We start from the raw sequence: 22,933 nt of genomic DNA, 5'->3' as shown, positions 1-22,933 counted from the left end.
GGATTCTCAAGCATAAACATGATGGAGACCTTGGGTGGAGATGGAGGCCAGAGAGGCGTCTCTTGGGAGATACTCGCCTGGCAGGCTGCTATCAGCGCCAGGCACCTGCTCCTCCTCTCCCTCTTCCGCCTCATCATTGGGGCCTTTGCAGAAGGAGTCTTTGGTGGCGCTGCACCATCGCTGCTGAATCCCAACCAGTTCCATGGGTCTGCCATGATGATGCCTCCCAAACAGGCCTGGCGGGTGGCAAACTGGATCCTTTATCCAAAGGAGTGTGTTCAAAGGAGGGTGACTAAAATGGCGAAGGGTCTGGAAACTATGGAGCCCTATGAGGGCAGAGTCAGGGAGCTGGGGATGTTAGTCCTGTTTAAAGATATGAGGAGGGAGGGAGCAAGCTTCTTTTCTGCTGCTCCAGAGAACAGGACCAGGAACAATGGATGCAAGCTGCAGGAAAAGAGGTTCCACCTCAACATGCCTCTATCCATTCCTATGGGATTCTGGGATCTGTAGTTTCCAGTGGCACCCAGAGCTCTCTGACAGGAGGCCAAGTGTCTCAGGAAACAACAAACCCCAGGATTGGAGCCACAGGAGTCAAAGCGGTGTCAAACTGCATTCATTCTGCAGTGCAGATACGTCCGAACGGGGTCTTTTGTTGCTCCTCATCCTTCCTTGGCTTGCCTTGGCCTCTTGGGGCTGAAGGGGAGATTTTTCTGCCTTTTTCTGGGGGGGGGGGAGTTACATTTTAGGACTACAACTCCCAACATCCACTCTCTGGGAATGGTTGCCATAGAAAGGGCAACCTTTCAGAGGAAAGATGGCCATGGCAGCTGAGGTGTCTGTGTGTATTTAGCTTTGGTGGGGGATTCTGGGAGTCTCAGAGCAAATGTGGCTGAGATGGTGGGGGATTCTGGGAGCTGCAGTGGAACATTCTTTGGGAACTGTTTTGCCTCTTTGAGGAAGACTTATTGGGCGTTGCAGTCATGCTGGCTGGGAAGGTTCTGGGAGTTTCGTCCCGACGTTGGGGGATGATGGGAGTTGCAGTGCAGAAAGGTAACTTCCCAGAAAACATGTCCTTCCCGATTAGGATCCCTCTCAGAGTTGCAGCAGCGCCGACCTCCGGCCGCAGAGGGCGCTCTAACCGGCACAGAACACCCCTGGCATTGGTTTGCGAGGAGGCTGCTGGGTAATGTAGTCTCTCCCCTCTCTACTATCCCTCTGTTTTCCTGCTTTGCTCATAAAATGGCGGACGGCCGCTTCCGCTCCTTTGAAACCCCTTTCCTTCTCCTCGGCTTCCTATTGGCGCTTTCCGATGAGGCTGCTGGGTAATGTAGTTTCTCCGTTCTATCCACGCACTCCTAAAATGGCGGACGCCGCCGCGCCTTCCTTCTCCTCGGCCTCCTATTGGCGGAGCGGCGCGCTGAGCCTTCCGGGTAATGTAGTCTCTCCGCTCTCTGCTCGCCCTCAGTTTTACGGCTTTGCTCCTAAAATGGCGGACGCCTTCTTCCGCTCACCTCGAGCTCCCGCCCCCTTCCGTCTCCTCGGCTTCTTATTGGTCGAGCGCACGAGCGGGACGGACGTTAATTGGTCGAAGGACCTGAACTGAGCGAGTTTGAAAGCAGTGGCGGCTGCTTCAGGAGAGAAAGGCTGCTGTCGTCTGGGAAGGAAGGAAGGGGCGGCCGGGGGTCGGTGAGTAACGACGCTGGAGATACAGATACAGATAGATAGAGATATAGATAGAGGAGGAAGGCGGGATATAAGCAAATAAAACATGGGGATGCATTCATAATGCAATATAAAATCATGTAGGGAGAGAGAAACCCCATATAGGTATGTATATGTATGTATATATGTGTCTGTGTGTGTAATGTATATAAGCTAAAACAGTCTGGGCAGAGGGAGATCCCACAACATTCGTCCATGAGATAAGGTCCTAATATAGGCCAGGAACCCAATCTCAGCCCCAGGGTCTTGTGGGATTTCTCTCTGCCAGACTGTCTTATGTCCTGTGCATAGAATAGAAAAGAACAAATGTCTGTCGTCTGTGTATCTATGTCTCTAGGACCTGGCTTTGCTTCGCCAAGGAAGATTCAGGAAGGACTCAGGATCCCTGGCTTTCCAGCCGAAGAGGCCCCTCCGGGAGACAGGGCCAGTTGCAGAAGGCGCAGCGGAAGGTCTCCTTGTTGGTGAGGTTTCCGGTTGCGGTTCTTTCTCTTCCAGACTCCTCCGCCGTGAGCTTCGAAGAAGGCTGCAGCCTCCAGGATCCAGCGTCTCCATGCCTCCCGAGGCGATGATATATAATAATATGCGTAGAGAGAAACCCCACAATATATGTATATAATCTATTATACTGTATTAGTATGTAACATTAATATGATATAAACCCCTCTCTATCTGTATCTCTATCTAGTATCCTCTCCTCTCCAGAGTCGGTGCCTCCTTGGCTCCAGATGCCTTTCGCTCTCCCTTTCCTTGGCTTCTCTTCTCTTCTTTCCTTTCCTGCTGGAAGTATTTCTTCCATGGCTTCTTCTCTTCCTTCTTCTGCATCCTTCCTTCATTCTGCCCTTGGCTTCTTCCCACAGTTCTTCCAGTTCACTCTCCATTAGACTTAGTTGAACAGATCTGCTTCTGACATTGTCAGCCAGTTCTTCTGGGAGAGAGTTCAAATCCTAGAATCATAGAATCATAGAATCGTAGAGTTGGAAGAGACCACTAGGGCCATCCAGTCCAACCCCATTCTGCCATGCAGGAAATCCAAATCAAAGCATCCCTGACAGATGGCCATCCAGCCTCTGTTTAAAGACCTCTAAGGAAGGAGACTCTATCACCCTCCGAGGGAGTGCATGCCACTGTCGAACAGCCCTTACTGTCAGGAAGTTCCTCCTAATGTTGAGGTGGAATCTCTTTTCCTGTAGCTTGCATCCATTGTTCCGGGTCCTGTTCTCTGGAGCAGCAGAGAACAAGCTTGCTCCCTCCTCAATATGACATCCTTTCAAATATTTAAACAGGGCTATCATATCCCCTCTTAACCTTCTTTTCTCCAGGCTAAACATCCCCAGCTCCCTAAGTCGTTCCTCATAGGGCAAGGTTTCCAGACCTTTCACCATTTTTGTCGCCCTCCTTTGGACACGCTCCAGTTTCTCAATGTCCTTTTTGAATTGTGGTGCCCAGAACTGGACACAATATTCTAGGTGGGGCCTGACCAAAGCAGAATACAGTGGCACTATTACTTCTCTTGATCTAGACACTATACTTCTATTGATGCAGCCTAAAATAGCATTGGCCTTTTTAGCTGCCGCATCGCACTGTTCACTCATGTTCAACTTGTGGTCTACTTGGACTCCTAGATCCCTTTCACACGTAGTTTCATTCAGCCAGGTGTCACCCATCCTATATCTGTGCATTTTATTTTTCCGCCCTAAGTGCAATACCTTACATTTCTCTGTGTTGAATTTCATTTTGTTAGCTTTGGCCCAGCTTTCTAGTCTATTCAGGTCATTTTGAATCTTGATCCTGTCCTCTGGGGTATTAGCTATTCCCCCTAATTTGGTGTCATCTGCAAATTTGATAAGTATGCTCCCAATTCTGTCATCCAGGTCATTGATAAAGATGTTGAATAGCACTGGGCCCAGGACAGAGCATCACTGGACACCCCACTGGTCACTTCTCTCCAGGATGAAAAGGAGCCATTGTTGAGCCCACTTTGACTTTGGCCGGTCAACCTATTACAAATCCATCTAACAGTTACGTTGTCTAGCCCATATTCCACTAGTTTGTTTGCAAGAATGTCATGGGAAACCTTGTCAAAGGCCTTACTGAAGTCAAGATATACTATATCCACAGCATTCCCTTCATCTACCAAGCTGGTAATTTTATCAAAGAAAGAGATCAGATTTGTCTGGCATGACTTGTTTCTCTGAAACCCATGTTGACTTTTTGTGATGATGGCATTGCCTTCTAGATGTTCACAGACTCTCTGTTTAATGATCTGCTCCAGAATCTTTCCTAGAACTGATGTCAGACTAACTGGACGATAATTGTTGGGATCCTCTTTTTTCCCCTTTTTGAAGATGGGGACAACGTTTGCCCTTCGCCAGTCTGCTGGGATCTCTCCTGTTCTCCAGGAGTTTTCAAATATGATTGCCAATGGCTCTGATATTACTTTTGCCAGTTCTTTTAATACCCTTGGATGGAGTTCATCTAGTCCCGGAGACTTAAATTCATTTAGATTAACAAGGTGTTCCTCTACTATCTCTTTACTTATTCTGTGCTGAAATGCCCCTATTCTGTCCTCTGCTCCATTATCCTCAGGTTGAGCACCCTTTGCCTTTTCTGAGAAGACTGAGGCAAAGAAGGTGTTGAGTAATTCTGCCTTTTCTCTGTCTTCTGTTAGCATTTTGCCATCTTCTCCACGCAGTGAACCTACCGTTTCCTTCTTCTTCCTCTTGCTGCAGACATATCCAAAAAAGCCCTTTTTATTGTTCTTAACCTCTCTAGTAAGCCTGAGTTCATTCTGCGCTTTAGCTTTTCTGACTTTACCCCTACAAATGCCTGCTATTTCTTTGAATTCCTTTTTTGTGATTTCCCCCTTTTTCCATTTCTTTTACATGTTCCGTTTCAAACTTAGCTCCGTTGAAAGTTCCTTAGTCATCCATCCTGGTTTCTTGAGACACCTCCCGTTTTTCTTTCTCACTGGAACTGTTTGAAATTGTGCCTTCAGTATCTCCCTTTTGAGAAAGTCCCATCCATCCTGAACTCCTTTATCTTTTAGTATTTCTGACCATGGAATCGCCCTCAATACTTCTCTAAGTTTACTGAAATCCGCTCTCCTAAAGTCTAGGATGCGTGTCTGACTCTGCCTGGCTTCTCCTTTCCACTGTATTACAAACTCCAGGAGAACATGGTCACTTCCACCTAATGATCCCACCACTTGCACCCCATTAACCAAGTCATCCTTGTTGGTTAGGATCAGATCTAAAATAGCTGACCCCCTTGTTGCCTCTTCCACCTTTTGGACCATGAAATTGTCTTCCAGGCAAGTGAGGAATTTGCTAGAGAGACCTTGAGGATTTGGCTGAGTTTGACTTCCAGCAAATATCAGGATAGTTGAAGTCGCCCATCACTACTACATCTCTCTTTTCTGACTGTGTGGTCATCTGTTCTAGAAAGATATCATCCAATTCCTCAGTCTGACTTTGGGATCTGTAGTAGACTCCCACCATAACACCCGTGTTGTTTCCCTCCCCTTTGATTCTTATCCAGATGCTCTCCACCTGGCTTCCATGATTGATGTCCAGGATCTCTTCACTGGTGTAAATATCTCTGACATATAGTGCTATTCCTCCTCCTTTCCTGTTTGGCCTATTTCTCTTAATAAGGTTATACCCCTCTATTTCCACATTCCAATCACGAGACTCATCCCACCAGGTTTCAGTGATGCCTATTATATCATATTTGCTTTGTTGTACTACTAAATCCTGTCTTTGCGTAACGTCTGTTTTCTTTCTTCTTACGACTTCCATCTTTGTCTTATCAGGGGTTCGCAATCGATGCCTCAGTCAGTGTTTTGGCCTTAAGAACAGAGCTCCTCCATCTTCTGCTCCCAATTCCAGAGTCTTATGCAATGTTTGTGTTGACAAAATGTAGTCAACTAATGTTGTTGTTGTTGCTCTGTGCCTTCAAGTAGTTTCTGACATAGGGCAACCCAACCTTGGGGTTTCCTTGGCAAGTTTCTTGAGAGGAGGTTTGCCGTTGCCTCCATCTGAGGCTGAGAGAGTGTGACTTGGCCAAGGGCACCCATTGGGTTCCCATGACCAAGCCAGGAATTGGACCCTGGTCTCCAGAGTCATAGTCACAGAACCATAGAACCACAAGTGGACCCCACTTCCTAAGAAATGGAGGAGGAGGGACACTCTCTGCCCAGCTCCTGGGGATCGGAGGTGGGATCCCAGAGCTAGAGGGGACCTCAGGGGATATCCAGCCCATCCTCTTCTGCCAGGCAGGGACACTGCTTTGGGAATGTGCTGCCTCTGGGTTGGAAGCCCCGCTGGAGGCCGCGCAGCGCTTCTCTCTCCAGCCCAGTTCATCCTGTCAAACGGGATGCGTCTCATTTCTTCATCCCATTCAGGATTCGCACCTGTTGTTTTGAACTGGCTGCGGACTCAGAAGCTAAGGGAAAGTGGATTGGCATCACCCTCCCCTCTCTTTTCCTTAGGACTCACCGACTAGCCATGGCTCCTTCAAGGAAGAAAACGTCACGGGCAAACAATAAGAACATTCTGAAGAGCAAAAAGCTGGATGCGTTTCTAAAGGACTTCGACCAGGAAGGTAACAGCCTCTGTTCTTACCTTGAGAGATTGCGTAGCACCTCTGAGACTAACGGAAAGAAAGAAGGGGGCAGCATGAGCTTTCGTAAACTCCAGTCTACTTCCTCAGATGCATTTAATGGAGTGGAAACCAGAGACAGACAGACAGACAGACAGACATATATATATATATATATATGCGCCATTGGTATGTGAGAATGTCAATTCAAAACCATTTGTATGTGGAAATGAAGTGGCAAGTCCAGCCTGGCTTTGGAAACTAGTCTGTAGATGTTCAGATATTGTCTAACACAGCTATATCTTTGAATTCAGCCTCTGTTAGAAAGCAATTGCTGTGCTCCTGGGGTTAAGGCTCTGGTGTCAGGATCAGCTACAACTCCTGAGATTCCCTAGCACTGAGCCAGGCTAGTTAAACCAGTCTCAAACTGGAGTATTTCTGCTGCAGTGTGTTTTGGATCTGAATTCAGATCCATGGGGCTCATCTGGCCCCCCTCACTTGCCTTTCCTCCCCAGTCAAAGCATTCCTTTTCCAGCAGTTATCCTCCTGACTTGGCTGAGCTGAAAGGTTTTTATATGGCCTAATTTCAGGTTTATTTTATCTGGTGATGAATGGCTGTGGTAACTCTGGATTTTCATGAGGCCCTTTTCTTGGTTTAATTCCTTACTGTTCTGGTCAAGGCTGGCCCTCTCCTTGCTCTCAGCAGGTCAAGGCATATTTATGTCCTCAGGCTTTTAGCAACTGGGGGGGGTGCTTTTAAGGTTTGTATATAGTTCTAATGAATTTTAATGTTTAATGCTTTAGCTTTATAAATTGTTCAATTGCTTTTTAAATTACTCCTATATTTATACTTTCATGAATGACTTTGTCTAGTTTTTAATTTGTACTTTTAAATATTGTAGTGGCCTCAAGTCCCCTTTTTGGGAGAAGGACAGGGTTTGGTATCATAATGTTATTCTTGGGGCGGTAGATTCTAAAGTCGATGGCTTTCATCCATGATTTTTTGTGGGTTTTTCGGGCTCTGTGGTCATGCTCTGAAAGAGTTTCTTCCTGACTTTCGCCAGCAGCATCTGTGGCATCTGGCATCTTCAGAGAATGACCACCAATCAGCAGACACTCATCCTCTTTTGCATTAGCCTCCCCGCCTGAGGCCTGCCATCAGTAACAGAACAAGACACATGCAAATCACTCCTGCATTCCCAGGCTCACACAATATGTGTGTATGTATACACACACACACACACACACACACTTTTTCCAGGAAAGCATTCTCTGAAGATGCCAGCCACAGATTCTAATTTATTCAGAAAAAAAATGATTCATGTCTCAGGGATACTAAAGCCATTCTTTTGTCCTGTCCCCTGAAATTCCATCTTGCACCCTTTGGTTTGGGGACCTCTGGTCTTAACTCTGGGAGTGAGTTGTAGGGAATAGGTCAAATAGGATGAATGTACAGTTCAATTCACTTGGTAAATTTCTGAGCCTTGTTCCAGCTCCTTTGAGTCCAGGCCTAAACCTTGCAAGCCTTTTTTGCTTAGGTTTCGTTGGCCCTCAAGACGTAGGCCAGAACACCCGAGGGGCCATTCTTTCACTTGATGGTGATGACCACCATCTCTGACTTGTCCCTCAGCTTGAGAGATCTCCCTCTCATTGTTGCCTCTTCTGCTTCCTTTCAGTCAATGAACGCATTCAGGCAATCAAGCTGAGCAGTGAGCACCTCCAGAAGGAGATCAGCAACATGTACGACATGGAGCTCCTCCGCCTCCCCGTGAATGTCAGGGAGATGAACTGGCTCACCTACTGTGGTATGTTGTTGCTCTCCCCTGCCGTAGCAGAAGCGGTGCCCAGCAGGCTGCGGAGAGCTCTCCCTGAGCTGCCTGTCACAGCCTCCCAGCGAGGGCCATCTTTAGCTGACACAGCCATGGGGCTGTTGTGGCTGTACATCATGGAGTGGCCTTTCTCAGGCACTTGCGCCAAAATGCTTTTTAAAGAAAGACTCTCACAGGCTGTCATCTCTGTGCTGTCCTCTAGACACCTGCTGCTGCTCACATTATCTGAAGCTGGGAACCTACAGTCTATATTTTCCCCTGGCACCCTCTTTGTCCCCTTTGGCTACAGTGGTTTCTTTTCTGGAAACTTGCCACAGAGTTAACAGCTTGCAGACCAGCACTGGCGCACAGGCCACACCACTCTGGGTAGCACTGCTGTAGACCTGGTCTTAAAACGTGAGCTAACCAAAATGGTACTTTGTGGAGGAAAGAAACTGTGTCTTTCTTGACTTGGTCTAAAGCAGAGGAGATGAGAGCGTGGGCAACATTCAGCCCTGGGGGGCCCATGTTGTGGCTCCCAGGGCCTCAAAACCAATTCTGGGGCAAAACCACTTTGGAATTATTTTGTGAATTAAAATTCAGAACTTCCTCGCCTCCAAATCACTTCCCCAGTCATCCTTTAAAGGAGACCGGGGGGGGGGGGGGATTTCAATAGGCCTCACAGGCTGTTTTAGGCCCCCGTTTTTAAAAACAGAAAGTGACTTGAATGTTAATTTGAAGAACACTTTCTGTATGGAAAAATAAGATTCTACTGAGCCTAAAATAGCCCAGACAGGGCCGAAAACATGGCCAGATTCCCCCCCCCCAATTGCTCTGGGGGGGGGCAGCTGGGATAAAATATTCCTTTTTCCAGGGAGGGTGCAGCCCTTCAAGATACTCTGGGGAGGCCAGTGTGTCCCCCAACATTTGCCACCCCAGCTGTAATGCAAGGGTAGGAATCCTGCAGCCGGTGAATGTTGTTGGACTGTAACTCCCATCATTTCCTCATTGGCTATGCTGGCTAAGGGGCTCGTGGATCTTGCAATCTAACAGCTTCCACAGAGCAGCTGTAGGATTCCTGTCCCTGACTTGAAATATCTCTCCTCCATGGCTGTTAAACTAAGAAATTATCCTCCTGGTTTTACCAAGGGAAAAGCTCTCCTCCTTGGTCCTTTGATTTGTCATCCTTCTGTTTCTAATAGTGGTGTTTGATCTCTCCAGCTCTAGGAGAAGGTGAGAAGGGCCTGAAGAAGCTAGCCCTGGTAGGTCACACCTCTTTCCCCTGCCTAAAGCTGCCTCACTGTTTGGGGGTGCTAGTGTTCCCAGCTCCAAACGAGACAGAGCTCAGAAGTAGGCATCATGCCTTCACTCAGCGAAACTGCCAGCTGTCCTTCACTGTTGTCTTTTCTGTTTCAGGGGGATTTGGACATCCAGGACATTACCAAACTTGCATCTGAAGCAATTCAGACCCCAGTCAAAACTGTTAGGAAAGGTAGGTCCTGTAATGTCCTGGAGGGCCTGATTCACTCAGGTCCTGCACATACCAGATTCAAATGGTTGTGTTGGTGGTTGGTTATCAAGCTGGCTTTGATTTATACTGTGCTTGTGAATGGGAGACATCCAGGAGACCCTGTTATCAAGTGCCCTTTCAGGTGTTGCAAATTGAGGGACTCCTTGATGGAGTCAGCTCCCTTGCCATGCAGTCTTCCTCTGCCTACTGTCACACTTTAGTCATTATGGATTCTGGAGAGAATTCAGGCTTGATTTTCTCAGATACCCATTTGTTGGTCTTTTTAGTGGTTGGTATAACTATGCTGATTGGGTAGATTATCTTCCTGTCAGCTTTTTTCATTGTCCATCTTTCACAACCATACATAAGTGTTTGTTCTCCTGCTTCAATACACTACTAAAACTTCTCTCCCCCTGTCTTCTCATCATTTTCCCCCACTGACTTCGCCAACTACTTCATCACTAAAGTCACTACTATTCTATCTGAAATAGTTCCTCCCAACTTGCCCTCTACCACTAACCTCCTGGTACCTTCTACTAATAAACTCTCTGGGTTTCCCCTTGTTTCTCTGGATGAACTCTCTACGCTGCTAAATTCTTCCAAACCTACTACCTGCTCTCTTGATCTTATTCCCTCCCGTCTCCTAATCTCTATAGCCCCTTCTCTTCTGCCCTCGCTCCTCTATATCTTTAATCTCTCTCTCTCTATGGGTTCCTTCCCTTCTGACTTCAAACATGCTCTCGTTTCCCCAATTCTGAAGAAACCCTCTCTCGACCCCTCTTCTTTGTATAGCTATCGTCCAATTTCTCTTCTTCCTTTTCTTTCTAAGGTCCTAGAACGGGTCGTTTATTCTCGCTGTATTAAGTTTCTTGAAGCCAACTCCATCCTGGACCCTTTCCAGTCTGGCTTCCGCCCACGGCACTCTATACAGAGACAGCTCTCACCAAGATCTCAAACGATCTCTTGCGGGCCAAGGCAAATGGCCTCTACTCTATTCTCATTCTTCTTGATTTGTCTGCGGCCTTTGACACTGTTGATCACTGTCTCCTGGTTGATTTACTTTCTGACCTTGGGTTCTCCGACTCTGCTCTCGACTGGTTTAAATCTTACTTGTCAGACATATCTTTTGCAGTGATCACGGGTGGTCAGACTTCGTCCTCTGTTCCCCTATCTGTTGGAGTTCCCCAGGGCTCTGTCTTGGGTCCCCTTCTGTTCTCTCTATACACACTATCCCTAGGTAAACTCATCAGTTCTTTTGGTTTCTCCTATCATCTGTACGCCGACAACACTCAGCTGTATCTCTCCACCCCTGACCTTTCGACGGGGCTTGAACAGCAAGTTTCTTCTTGTCTGACTGCTGTCTCTCAGTGGATGCGGCTTTGGCGCTTGAAGCTCAACATGTCTAAGACTGAGCTTCTTGTCTTTTCACCTAAACCCACCCTTCATTATTCCTTTTCTGTTTCTGTCGATGACACTTCTATTCAACTGGTTCATCAAGCCCACAGTCTTGGCTTCATTTTTTACTCTTCTCTGTCATTTATTCCCCAGATCCAGGCCACCGCCAAGGCCTGTAGATTCTTTCTCCACAACATTGCCAAGATCCGTCCATTCCTCTCAGCCTCTACTGCCAAGACTCTGGTCCATGCCCTAGTGGTTTCGCGACTAGATTATTGTAACCTCCTTCTGACAGGGCTTCCTCTTTCTCACCTCCATCCTTTAATCTCTGTCCAGTATTCAGCCGCCTGTATTGTCACATCCGCTCGCCGCTTTGACCATGTTTCTCCTCTTTTATCCTCCCTTCATTGGCTCCCCTTCCGCATCTGGTACAAGCTTTTGTTACTGACTTTCAAAGCCCTCCATGGGTTGGCCCCTCCTTACTTCTCTGACCTTCTTTCTCCTTACATTCCTACTCGCACCCTCCGCTCTGGTAGTCAGTGTCTCCTGTCACAGTGTAAGACTACCACTGCCCCCTCCCAAATTCGTCCCTTCTCGCTTGCTGCCCCTTACTCCTGGAACCTTCTTCCCCCACATGCACACCTCATCACTTCTCTACCCAGTTTCAAAACTGAGTTAAAGACTATATTGTTTAGAGAAGCATTCCCAGGGGTGAGCCCCTGTCTGACCCAGGAAGCCTCCTTTTAACCATCCATCAAGAAGCCAAGCCCTTCCTCCAGTCCATCTGCCTTGGTCCAGGCCTCGGAGGTGGAGAAGATCTGCTGGACCTGATCCTATTCCCCACCACCACCCCCTTCTCCTTTTGTTTTGTGTCTTTTAGATTGTAAGCCTGAGGGCAGGGAACCGTCTGACTAAAAGATTGTATGTACAGCGCTGTGTAAATTTACAGCGCTTTATAAATAAAGGATAGTAATAATAATAGTAATAATAATAGTAATAATAATAATAAGAGACTGGGGATGCTATGGCATGGATGAGCCTGGCTTTGATATTTAATGACATCTCTTTTGCTTAAAAATTTTGGGGTGGGGAATTTACCCCTTTACTTGGGAAGAGCATGGCATGGCCTAACACCCCCTGTCCAGATGATGGGTTTTTGTTATCCTACCTGCACCTTGCATAGTTCTTTTCTGGGGGCCCTTTAAGAACATCAAGTAGAATCATAGAATCATAGAGTTGGAAGAGACCACAAGGGCCATCCCTGTTGAAGACAGACCTGTTTACACTAGCCGATATGGGCCTTTTCGCAACCTAAGGCGTGTGTGTGTGTGTGTGCAATTGTGCATTGCAAAAATAGTATGCACAATTTTTGATAATGATGGCTCTCGCCAGTCTTCTGAAAGCACAAGCCACTTCAGGCCCTTGGCACATCGCATGTGTGGAGTTCTGTCTCTCTTCCCTCCAAGTTCCTTGCCAATGGCTGACGATTCCTGTGTATGTGTGCACTCTGACTCTCTTCCAGCCAAAAAAACGAAGCAAGCCATAGAAACCATAGATGAGGAGGTGGAGTGTCCTGTCCTTCCATCAAGGAAGAGGTCCCGACAGGAAAAGGAGGCTGTGCTACCTGGCCCTTCAGAGCAGGACCCCAACACGCTGCAGCAGTCGAGGAAGGTAATGCCCTGTGCTCTTACCCATCATTGGGTAGAATGGATTCACTTCCATTGCTTTCAGTTGCATGGGTAATTTTAACTCCATGCCCATAATAACTGTTTGCTGAGTTTCTGGTACTGTGACTTTGTCAGTGTTTTAACTGTGTATGATTTGTAACTTTTGTGAGCCACCACCTTGAGTCCCAATAACAGGGAAAGGGAAATGAATTACTCATCATTATTCTGCTTCATGGCTGCTGGACTTTGCTTCTTGTGGGCCCAAGGCCTTGATTAAATAGATTTTTGTGGGTTTTTCAGGGGGCTCTGTGGCCATGTTCTAGCAGAGTTTCTTCCTGACGTTTCTCCAGCATCTCTGGCTGGCATCATGAGAGAATGCTTTGCCTGGAAAAATTGGGTCTATATCTACTGGGTGAGCCTGGGAATGCAGGAGTGATTTGCATGTGTATGTTCTGTGCTGATGGCTGGCCTCAGCCTGGGAGGCTAATGCAAAGGAGGATTAGTGTCTGCTAATTGGTGATCATTATCTGCTGGGAAAGCCCCTGACTCTGAGTGGTTTCCCATTGGCATTTGCTGAGTCCTGATTTTGCTATTCCTGGCAGATGTTGACCATAGAGTTGTGCTGGAGCACCTAGAGATCCTAGAGAGCTGTTGTCTCAGGTTTAAAAAATAGTGTTTTGTTTTTTAATTCTTCCGCATTCATGTGGGTCTTGTGCCCCTAACCCCAGCAAATGCAGAGGGCCCATTGTATTTGAGTGCCTCTTGGCTCAGAATGGCTGCTGCCACCTTGCAGCCAGGCAACAATTCCAAATTACAATCAAGAAATAATTTAAACTACATCAAAACATAGCAAATGCTTCAAATATTTTCCTTGTTAGGTACCTTCAAGTTGCATCTGATTTATGGCGACCCTATCAAAGGGTTTTATTGGCAAGATTTATTCTTCAGAGGGGGTTTGCCTTTCCTGTCCTCTGAGGCTGAGAGAATTTGACTTGCCCAAGGCCAACCAGTGGGTTTCCCTGGCTGTGCAGGGATTTGAACCCTGGTCTCCAGAGTCCTACTAGAACACTCAAACCACTACACCTGGCTGGCTCAAATAGGTCCAGGCAGCTTTAAAAGGTTTTTTTAAAGCTTTGAAACCATGTGCATATTTAACAGCGAAAGGCTGATTTTTTAATTGTTTTTCTGTTTTAAAAAACTGCTGTAAGAGCCAGCATCATGTAGTGGTTTGAGCATTGGACTATGATTCTGGTGACAGGGTTTGAATCCCTGCTTGGTCTTAAAACCCACTGAGTGACCTTAGGCAAGTTGCACTTTCTCAGCCTCAGAGGGAGGCACTGGTAAAACCCCCTCTGAACAAATCTTGCCAAGAAAATTTATTTATTTATTTATTTATTATGATATTAATACCCCACCCTTCAGCCCTAAAGGCTATCAGAGCGGCTTACAATTATTATTTTTAATTAGATGGTTCCCTGCCCTCAGGCTTACAATCTAAAAAGACAGGACACAAAAGGAGAAGGGAATGATGGTGGGGAAGGGGATCAGGTCCAGCGGTTCTTCTCTCCCTCTGACCAAGGCAGATGGACTGGAGGGAGGGCTCTGCTTCTCTCTTCTTCCTGTGATAAGCTTTCCTTAGGGTCTCTATAAGTTGGAAATTACTTGGAAGGTACATAAGAATAAGCTTTGAGTCCCAAACTGGAGAAAAGGTGGCTATAATGATAATCCAAAAGCTTTAATGCAAAGACACATCTTGAACTGGCCCTGGAAAGAAACCAACGTTGGTGCCAGTTATAATAATCATAATCATAATTTTTATTTGTATTTCCCCGCCTCTCTCTGCGGATCGAGGCAGGATTACAATAAAATAACACAGTACTGATATAAAATATATTCAATAAAACACTGACATTATTATTAGTTCAATAAAATAGCTAAAACATCTAGAAAACATATAACCAGAAGTGAAATATTTTATCTTAAAGATCCCCTATAAGAGGTCGGATGTATGAGCCCACCGGAAGAGATCCGTCTTCAGTGCCTTCTTAAAGGCATCTAAGGTGGTGATAAGACAGATCTTTTCTGGTAGGCTCTTCCATAGTTTGGGGGCTGTGGCCGTAAACGATCTATGGGAAGTTGACTTTAACCTGGGCTTATGGTATTCTAATAAATTCTTCCCAGATGTTCTGAGAGTGCGGGGCGGATTGTGTAGGGAGAGGCGTTTCCTCAAGTAACTCAGGCCTAAGCCATGTAGGGCTTTAAAGGTAATAACCAACACTTTGTACTGTGCCTGGAAGCCAATCAGCAGCCATGAAGTTTTTAACACAGGTGTTATATGGGCTGACTTAGGTGTTCCGGTGACCAATCTGGCTGCCACATTTTGAACCAATTGAAGCTTCTCAACTTGGTACAGAGGTAGCCCCATGTAGAGCGCATTGCAAAAATCTAGACAAGAGATTACCAGTGCAAGTACTACTGCTTCAAGGTCCTTTTTGTAAGATGAATCCAGGACTACTCCCAAACTGCACACTTCCTCTATTAGGGGAAGTGTGACCCCATCAAAACTCCTTCCTCGGACTTAGGGTGCCTGTCGCAAATACCTCTGTTTTCTCTGGATTCAGCTTGAGTCAGCTTGCTGTCATCCAGCCCATCACTGACCCAAGGCAGGCATCCAGAGGAGAGATGCCATCCTTAGTCAGTGCAGCAGTTGCAGACATAGAGAAATAAATTTGGGTATCATCAGCATACTGATAACACTGTTCCCCATGTCTCTGGATGATCTCTCCCAGTTACTTCATGTAAATGTTAAACAGCACTGGGGACAGAATCGCACCTTGAGGGACGCCCGACTTGAGCTCCCTCTTGGACAAATAACTGTCCCCAAGCAACATCATCTGGAAGCTGCCTGAGATGTAGGACCTTAACCACTGCAACGCAGTGCCCCCGATACCTAACTCCCTCAGGTGTTCCAGAAGGATACCATGGTCAATGGTATCAAAAGCCACTGAGATGTCCAAGAGCACCAGCAGGGTCACACTTCCCCTGTCGATGCCTAGATGGAGATCATTGACTAAGGCGACCATGGCACTCTCAACTCCGTATCCCACCCTGAAGCTGGTTTGAAATGGGTCCAGATAATCGGCTTCATCCAAGACAGTCTGGAGCTGGAAGGCAACTGCCCTCTCCATCACTTTGCCCAGGAATGGTAATAAGGAGACCAGTCTATAATTGGCTCTCACCAGGGGATCCAGGGAGGGTTTTTTTAAAGTGGTCTAACTATCGCTTGTTTTAATTTCAATGGAAATATTCCCTCCCTGAGGGATGCATTGATTATGAGTTGTAATAATGTTTTAATTGCATCCCGTTCTTTGGCGGTCAACCATGATGCGCAAGGATCAAGCGGGCGCGTTGTCCTCCTTACACTTCCAAGAATCTTGTCTGCTTTATCAGTATATGCAAACTCAAAATGATCCAGTCTAACATAGTCCACAGAGTCACTGGACACCTCACTTTCTGTTTCTGTTATAATGCCCACATATCAACCCTTATCTGAGAGATTTTATCCGTGATAAAGTCATTAAAAGCATCACAGCAGGCTTTAGTTGGTTCCAATAAAAAGTTCAGGGTGGGAGGCAATTGAGTTAACTCTAACCACCCTGAACAGTTCTGCCAGATGAGACTTTGCAGACGCAATACGTGCAGCATAGAAGGAATTCTTTGCTGCATCTATTGCCATGCTGTAGCCAAGGGTCCGTTTAGGGGAATTTTATTATTGTTGTTATTAGCTCAAATATTGCAAGAGGAGGGCCTGCTACGACAGCCCTTGCAGAATCGTCTCCCGTTGTGTATACGGAGTAGACCAGGGGATTCCAATAAATGGAGCTGAGACAGACTTCTAGAATTAATAACCAATTTATTTATAAGGGGAAAAACACATACGATTCACTTGCATACACACACACACATACAAGGCTCAGGAAAAGCATAGGTTAGCATGGAATAGGATTTTAGGCATCACTGGGGTGATACGTCCCAGAATGTAGACTCCCTCCAGGAATCCAAATGGAATATGATGAGGATGGCATGAGGTTCAGCCATGGAATGACTGGCCAGGAGTCAGGACAGGGTTCAAGGGGACAGACCTTCCCCCTGAAATCCAGACTGGCCCCGTGAATAGGCAAATCTGGGAGTATTTATAGGCACAATCTTGCTTCTGGCTTGATGGTGAGAACAAAGGCGTTAATTACTTTCTTTTCACCTGGATGTCCCTGTCTGATTGTCTTAGTAGTCTTAAGCTGCTCGGACAACAGACCTGGGGGAGGGGGTGAGAGCCTCAGGGAAGGCAAACATTTGCTCTTCCTGGTCCTATGATAATCCTTTTATGCGACTCCTGAGATATGATGATGTGGGTGCCCCTCAGGGGTGTGTGTACATGTCCTCCAGCCTTGCTGGCAATGGTGGACAGGCTATTAGAGTTCATCTAGGGGTCATTAAGGGCTATCATTTATACCAAAATTTATATGGAGCAGCATGGGTAACAATGCCATAGGAATCTAAATAGTTTCTATGGAGTGTCTTGGCAGACAAACGTAGATGTTTCTGCCAGCAGAAACAAGGGGACGACATTCCAAAGGTGGGGTGCCACAGCCTTGAAGACCCCCTACTATTTTTTCTCTGATATTGCTCCCACTTAGGGAAACAGAGGAGGGCCTGGGAGTCTCCTCAGTGGGACATGTCCAGGCCCTTCATGGGTTTCCTTGGGAAAGAAGAGGCCTTGCTGGCCTTTGCAGGATGGAGCCACAAGCACTGTTCCTGTGTTTCAGGGAAAGAGATCAACCAAGAAGCCTCTAACAGCCAAGAAGAGCCGCCCACCCTCTGTCAGATCGACCCGTTTCAGTCGAAGGTAACAGGGCAGGGAAGCATGGGGCAATGGGGGGGGGGGGCTGCTGAGGCTGGACAAACCTCCCTTCCTTCACAGAGTAACTGACTTCCTGGGAAGTGGGCAGCCTGAGTCTCTGCCCTGATACGGAGTCCCAGCCCAGCTAAAGGGCTCATGGAGATGAGCCTCACTGGCTGGTTTCCTCTTTTTCCCCCCCTCCAAGCACGGACAGCAGAAACAACGTCTTCACTCCAGTTGGCCAGGCATCCAACAGCACTGCCACCCCCATCCAAACTCCAAGGTTTGATCCCAGGTGAGCCAAACCAACCCTTTGCCTACCTGTGTCTGTTGGGGGTTTACATGGGGTGGGTCAAAGGCTCTGTTTGCAGAAGGGAGGGCTTCTGCAGTTTTGGACAGGGGCACAACCATTTCTGTTTCTGTCTCCACCATGAGGCTGGTGTGTTACCAAACCTCTGGCCTGTCTCTGGGATATCTCCTTCTTTGCAAACCTTTGCTGACCTCTCTCAGGCTTTCCCAAGTGTGTCTGAGGGCACTCGCAGGAGAGTCCCCTGGAGTGTGGAGGAGAAGGGTCCCTGCCTTTTAGGAACATCCTTCTTTCTTTTCCCCTGCCATAGCATGTTCAAAACCCCTGGACTGCGGTCCCCGGCCCCACAGGAGCGTGTGTACAGCATCTCTGCCAATGGCAGCCCTCTAGGACACAGCAACGACATCTTCATCACCCTTCCGGTTGATGGAGGAGAGGTAAGGCAGAGACTGGGCTAGCTAGCTGGGGGTGGGAGAAAAGTAAGAAATAACCAAGCAGAGGGGGGATTATGCCAGTATATTCCCCCTATGCTTGGTAGGGGTGACTGTTAACAGGTGCAAAAGTGAAGCCATGGGCACTCTGGATACCAGGTGCCCATGATACTGATATGACTCCCCAGGTACCTGTAGGTACCAGCTTCTGCCCGTTTTGGGCTGTCTTTGAGTCATGCTTGAACAGCAGAGTCTCATCATGTCTGCAATACCTTATGCTAATGTGACAGCTGCTTGCTTGGGCTTCAGTTTTAGTCAAAGGCACCTCCTCCCACCTCTGTGCCTGGTGCCTCTGGAGTCTCCTGTGTGTGTCAGAGGGAAGGTCTCTGTGACACCAGAAGCTGATAAACTCCCAGAGACCTCTGAGCTTTCACTGAGCTTTGGATAGGGCAGTGTTGGCACCCAGTAGAAATGGGGGCTCTTATCCTACGCAAGGAAGGAGGGAAGCCTGTAACAGGGCATAAATGGGAAAGCCACTAAATGCCCATTGTGCACATGAAAGTCCTTGGAGGGGCAGCCAGGGAGTTTTCCACTAAAAGCAGCAGGTAAGGATGAATGTTTTATTTATTTATATATAAGCAAAGATTCGACCCACCTTAGATTTTATCATTTGTAAGTTTAATGCATAGAATTGTTTAATCCTTTTTTAAAGGGGGGAATTGTATATATTGTATTTTTTTAAGGTTGTATGCCGCTTTGATTGTGGAAACAAAAAGCAGGATATAAATTAAAGTTTTATTTATTTATTATTTATTTCCTGCGCCCCTGACTCACCTAAATTCAGCCAAACAGAGGGAAGGGAAGGAAGGGTTTGAATGATAGGCAACAGTCTTGAGAGTCTGCATATGGGTTTTTCATACAGAGTGCCAGTGGTGGGGGGGGGGGGGGAACAAAAGGATGGAGCTAAGTAGTGGTGTTTCACTATCCCCAGCCCAAGTAATGACCCATGTCACCCCCTTGCCTTCCAAACATGCAAAGCCATGAGAAAGCCAAGGCAGAGGATACCTCCTGGTTTCCCCCAGCGGCTGCATCTTTTACCCTCCTTCCCTAGCAAGACCTTTTGTTCCGCTTAGCGGGCCCCTGTGCTTCCTGGCTCCCCAAAGCCAAACAGTGCTGTCTTTAGCCTAATAGTCATTTTGTTCTCTGCTCAGAGCATCTGCATGAAAGTCAGCGACCTCACTGAGAAGGACCTGAAGCGCTTGAATCCAGCTGCCCTTGGGAGTATGAGGAAGTTCTCGGTAAGTCAATCCTCCCTCCACTTTTCTTATGTAGATTTTCTCCTTTCCAACGCAGAAATTAATCTCAACCTCCACAGGTTCATTTCCTTAGTTTCTTACAGTGTAGGAAGAACTATCCACTAGTCTGTGCTTATGTGGAGGGAGGGCTGGGCTCAGAGCTGGCAGCAATTCACTGCCACCCCAAAATCTTGGGGTTTGGTATTTTGGTTTGATACCAAACTCTGACACATTAATCCCTGCTGTCAAATAAACTGGTTTGGTGGTAAAGGGATGCAGTGGGGCTGGCCTATAGCAGAAGAAAGCATCCCTTCCCCAGAGCTGGTGGGCTCCAGGTCTCCCTCGCAGCCAAGTTCCCTGAGCAGCTGATTATGTCTGGACTGATGCTGTGGACCTCTGTCGTTGGTAAGCTGTCCCCTGGGCTGGGCTATACACATACACCAGTCAAGAGCAGCGGAAGATGGATCCCTTGGTTTTATATAGGACAGAAGGGGGGGAAGAAAAGTGAACTGTGCAGGGGTAAACCATCTCCTGTCCCAACAGATAGAACAAAAGAGCAAGTGTGTTCCTAATGAAGGTTTTCTTCCCTGGTCCCCTCTAACCCTTGTACTGCCAGGCTAACCTAGAATTATTCAGCAGGTCTGACTGAACTCAGAATAACCCTTATGCCATTGGACAGCGGATAATGTTCAGCCATGATGCAAATAATTTTTTAATTAATGTCCTGCAATTTTCCCAACATGGGATCCTGGGCAGCTTGCAAAACAAGTTAAAGCCATATACAGTACCCAAGTTTAAAAACCATTAAAACAAGCCATCCAATTAAAACAGTTGAAATACATTCACAGCGTAGCAAAGAATGAAATACCACATGCCCCAATTAACAAATGAATACGAATGCTAGGGTCCCTCTGCCTGAGGTCTGGCCACTCTGCCTTCCAGGTCATCAGCTCTATCTGGGGAGTGTCCTCTGACCAGTGGGAGCAAGAGTTCTGGGCTAGGAGGTTGAGGGAGGCTGAGGTAGTTCCTCCTTGAGTAGGGGCAGTGGGTAGCCTTAGTAGACTGCCTTCCCTCAGGGTCTCTTGGCATTCCTGTTCTGTGCAGAGTGGTAGATTCTCAAGGGAGCAAAAAGGGGGCAGTTTAGGAATCCCATGGTGGTCCTTTCAAGGGGGAGGTTCTGCTGCTCTGCTGATGCTCTCTTTCTCTCCTTTTAGTCCCAACTTCTGCGCCTCTGTAAGTAGCATGAGGATCCAACACAAGCCCAATGCACCTTTTGGACCTGCCGGACCATCCTTTGGCTTTTCTGGGCTGCAGCAGGGTGTGTGTGTGCGAGGGACTCAGCCTTGGGGCTCTCAAAGTCTCAGGACCTCATGACCTTTTCCTCCAACCCCTTCTTCAGGAATTCCTGAGACCGAACTAGAGGAGATGGTGGGCAGCCCTGAAATCGTCCAACACTCACGGTGTCCTTGCAGCAGGTTTTTGGGAAAGGCTGCAGTAGACCTCCAGCCTCTGATCTCTCAGCATCTTTTTTACTTTGGTCTCAGCTGCCTCTGCGAGAGCAAGTCAGAAGAGGCCAGTTTTTTGTGTGTTCTAACTGTGCTGAAGAGCGGCCCCACATTTTCCTTGTTCTCTTTTGTCTTGATAAAAACAGATTTTGAAGCCAGGGTTTCTGAGTTGCAGACACCAGCCTGGAGAGGATGTGTTGTCCTTGAAACCCCCATGGGCAGGTTGTGTCTATTACTTCTGCAGGGCAGGAAGGGGTGTGTGTATCCTTTCAGGTCCCAGCCGCTGTGACAATGGTGGCGGGCTTGGAACCTGGATGCTCCAGAGCTTCCCCATACCTAGACTGACAGTTGCTGCCCCATGAGCAACAGTAGAGCCCCAAAACACTCAGCTGCACCAAGGAGACGTGAGGACGCAGAAGCCCTGAGCTCAGCAGCCAGGCTTCCTTTGCGCCTGTGGGTCCCCCTCGATACCCACCATCCTCCTGGTAAGGAAGCCCTTCTCACAACGGGCGGCAGCAGGCAACTTCTTCCTCCTTATCTGTTGCCTTCCATCAGAGGGCAGATAATGGTGGATTTGAAGCCAAGGTGATCAAGGAGAAACAGCAGAGGATGACCATCAGATAATGGTGTGCTTGGAGCCAAGATGGTCAAGGTGAAAGAGCAGAGGATGACCAGCCAGGCCCCAATTCACTGCTCCTTCTCTTCCTGTGCTCCTCCTGGCAGCATAAGCCGCTCTTTCTCTTTTGCCTGCCTCTTGCACACTCCCTTGCCCAAGCCAATATTGCAGTCAGCTTGGCATAACAGAGCTGCTGCTTAGAGGGTGGCTGTGCCCTCCACTGGTCAGAAGGTCAGGAATCCACCCCTGAAACAGATGTTTTGTCCTTCTCTCCTGGGGAAGCTGCCCACCCCCTCCCAGTGCTCTGCCCGGCCAGCCTGCCCACCTGTGGACTATGGGCACCTCTTTTTATAAGTAGTTGGTTTCCTATTGTTCTTCCAACGAGTCTTTCAAGTTATGTTGTTAGTTAGCAAGTTGTGGAAAGTGAATGTACTCAATAAAGTATTACTGCCTACTGGAAGCTGTGGGGTGGCTTTCTGACAGATGGGTCCTGGACTGGAGAAATCTTGTGCTGTGCCTCATGTTTGTTCAGGCATGTGTATGTGTGTCATCTGTACATGAGAGAGAGAGATATTTTGAACTACAGTCGGCCCCCATCCATGGATTCAACCATCCATGACTTGAAAATATTTTTAAAAAACATATTCCGAATAGCAAACCTTGATTTTGCCATTTTATATAATGGACACCATTTTACTACGGTCTTGTATTTAATAAGACTTGAGGATATATGGATTTTGGTATCCATGGGGGATCCTGGAACCAAACCCCAGCAGATACCAAGGGCCCACTGTACACAACTTGCCTGGAAAGCCAGAACTGCTGGGCTTAGTCTGTGACGTTTTATGCTTTGATTGAGAGTTCCTGCATGGAAGGGGTTTGGGCAGGATGGCCCTTGTGGTCTCTTCCAACTCTATGATTCTAAGAGTGAGTGGATGTTTTGATAATGTACTGATAGATTAAGGCACTATGATGGTCTCTGCGCAGACCACAATGGGCTGCTTGGGATTGAGTATCCTGGGCAAACCACCGTGAAGTTGGCCCTTCCTCAGTCTACTTTTAGAGGTAAAATTTGGATGCCAAGTGTGTCTTAATGAAGAGTGCATCTGGGCATGTACAGAGTGTGGTAAACAATGACAGCCTGCCACAACTCCTGTGGAACTGAGTCAGTACCTTGTAAT

The 22,933-nt window shown here is 47.3% G+C and overlaps 1 protein-coding gene across 4 annotated transcripts; it reads left to right on the top strand.

Moving 5' to 3' along the window:
- Positions 1 to 743: 743 nt before the first annotated feature.
- Positions 744 to 22,206, top strand: LOC149320221 (borealin-like). Of its 4 annotated transcripts, none has more exons than XM_089513162.1 (12): positions 744 to 1,183; positions 2,060 to 2,183; positions 6,212 to 6,324; positions 7,998 to 8,126; positions 9,351 to 9,391; positions 9,546 to 9,621; positions 12,557 to 12,705; positions 17,525 to 17,604; positions 17,804 to 17,893; positions 18,216 to 18,342; positions 19,548 to 19,634; positions 20,846 to 22,206. In XM_089513162.1, exons 3-12 carry the CDS (start codon positions 6,228 to 6,230, stop codon positions 20,870 to 20,872), a joined length of 903 nt encoding a protein of 300 aa, XP_089369288.1. In that variant the 5' UTR covers positions 744 to 1,183; positions 2,060 to 2,183; positions 6,212 to 6,227; the 3' UTR covers positions 20,873 to 22,206. The 4 variants fall into 4 exon arrangements, with proteins under 4 accessions (XP_089369288.1, XP_089369287.1, XP_089369286.1 ...); XM_089513161.1 differs by lacking the exon at positions 744 to 1,183 and adding an exon at positions 1,214 to 1,686; XM_089513160.1 differs by lacking the exons at positions 744 to 1,183; positions 2,060 to 2,183 and adding an exon at positions 2,202 to 2,330.
- Positions 22,207 to 22,933: the final 727 nt, after the last annotated feature.

The sequence above is a fragment of the Sceloporus occidentalis genome, unplaced genomic scaffold (genome assembly GCF_023333645.1).
Source record: "Sceloporus occidentalis isolate IW3139 unplaced genomic scaffold, rSceOcc1.0.p SCAF_2, whole genome shotgun sequence".
Lineage (NCBI taxonomy): Eukaryota > Metazoa > Chordata > Lepidosauria > Squamata > Phrynosomatidae > Sceloporus > Sceloporus occidentalis.
This window is presented reverse-complemented; position numbering and strand designations above follow the sequence as displayed.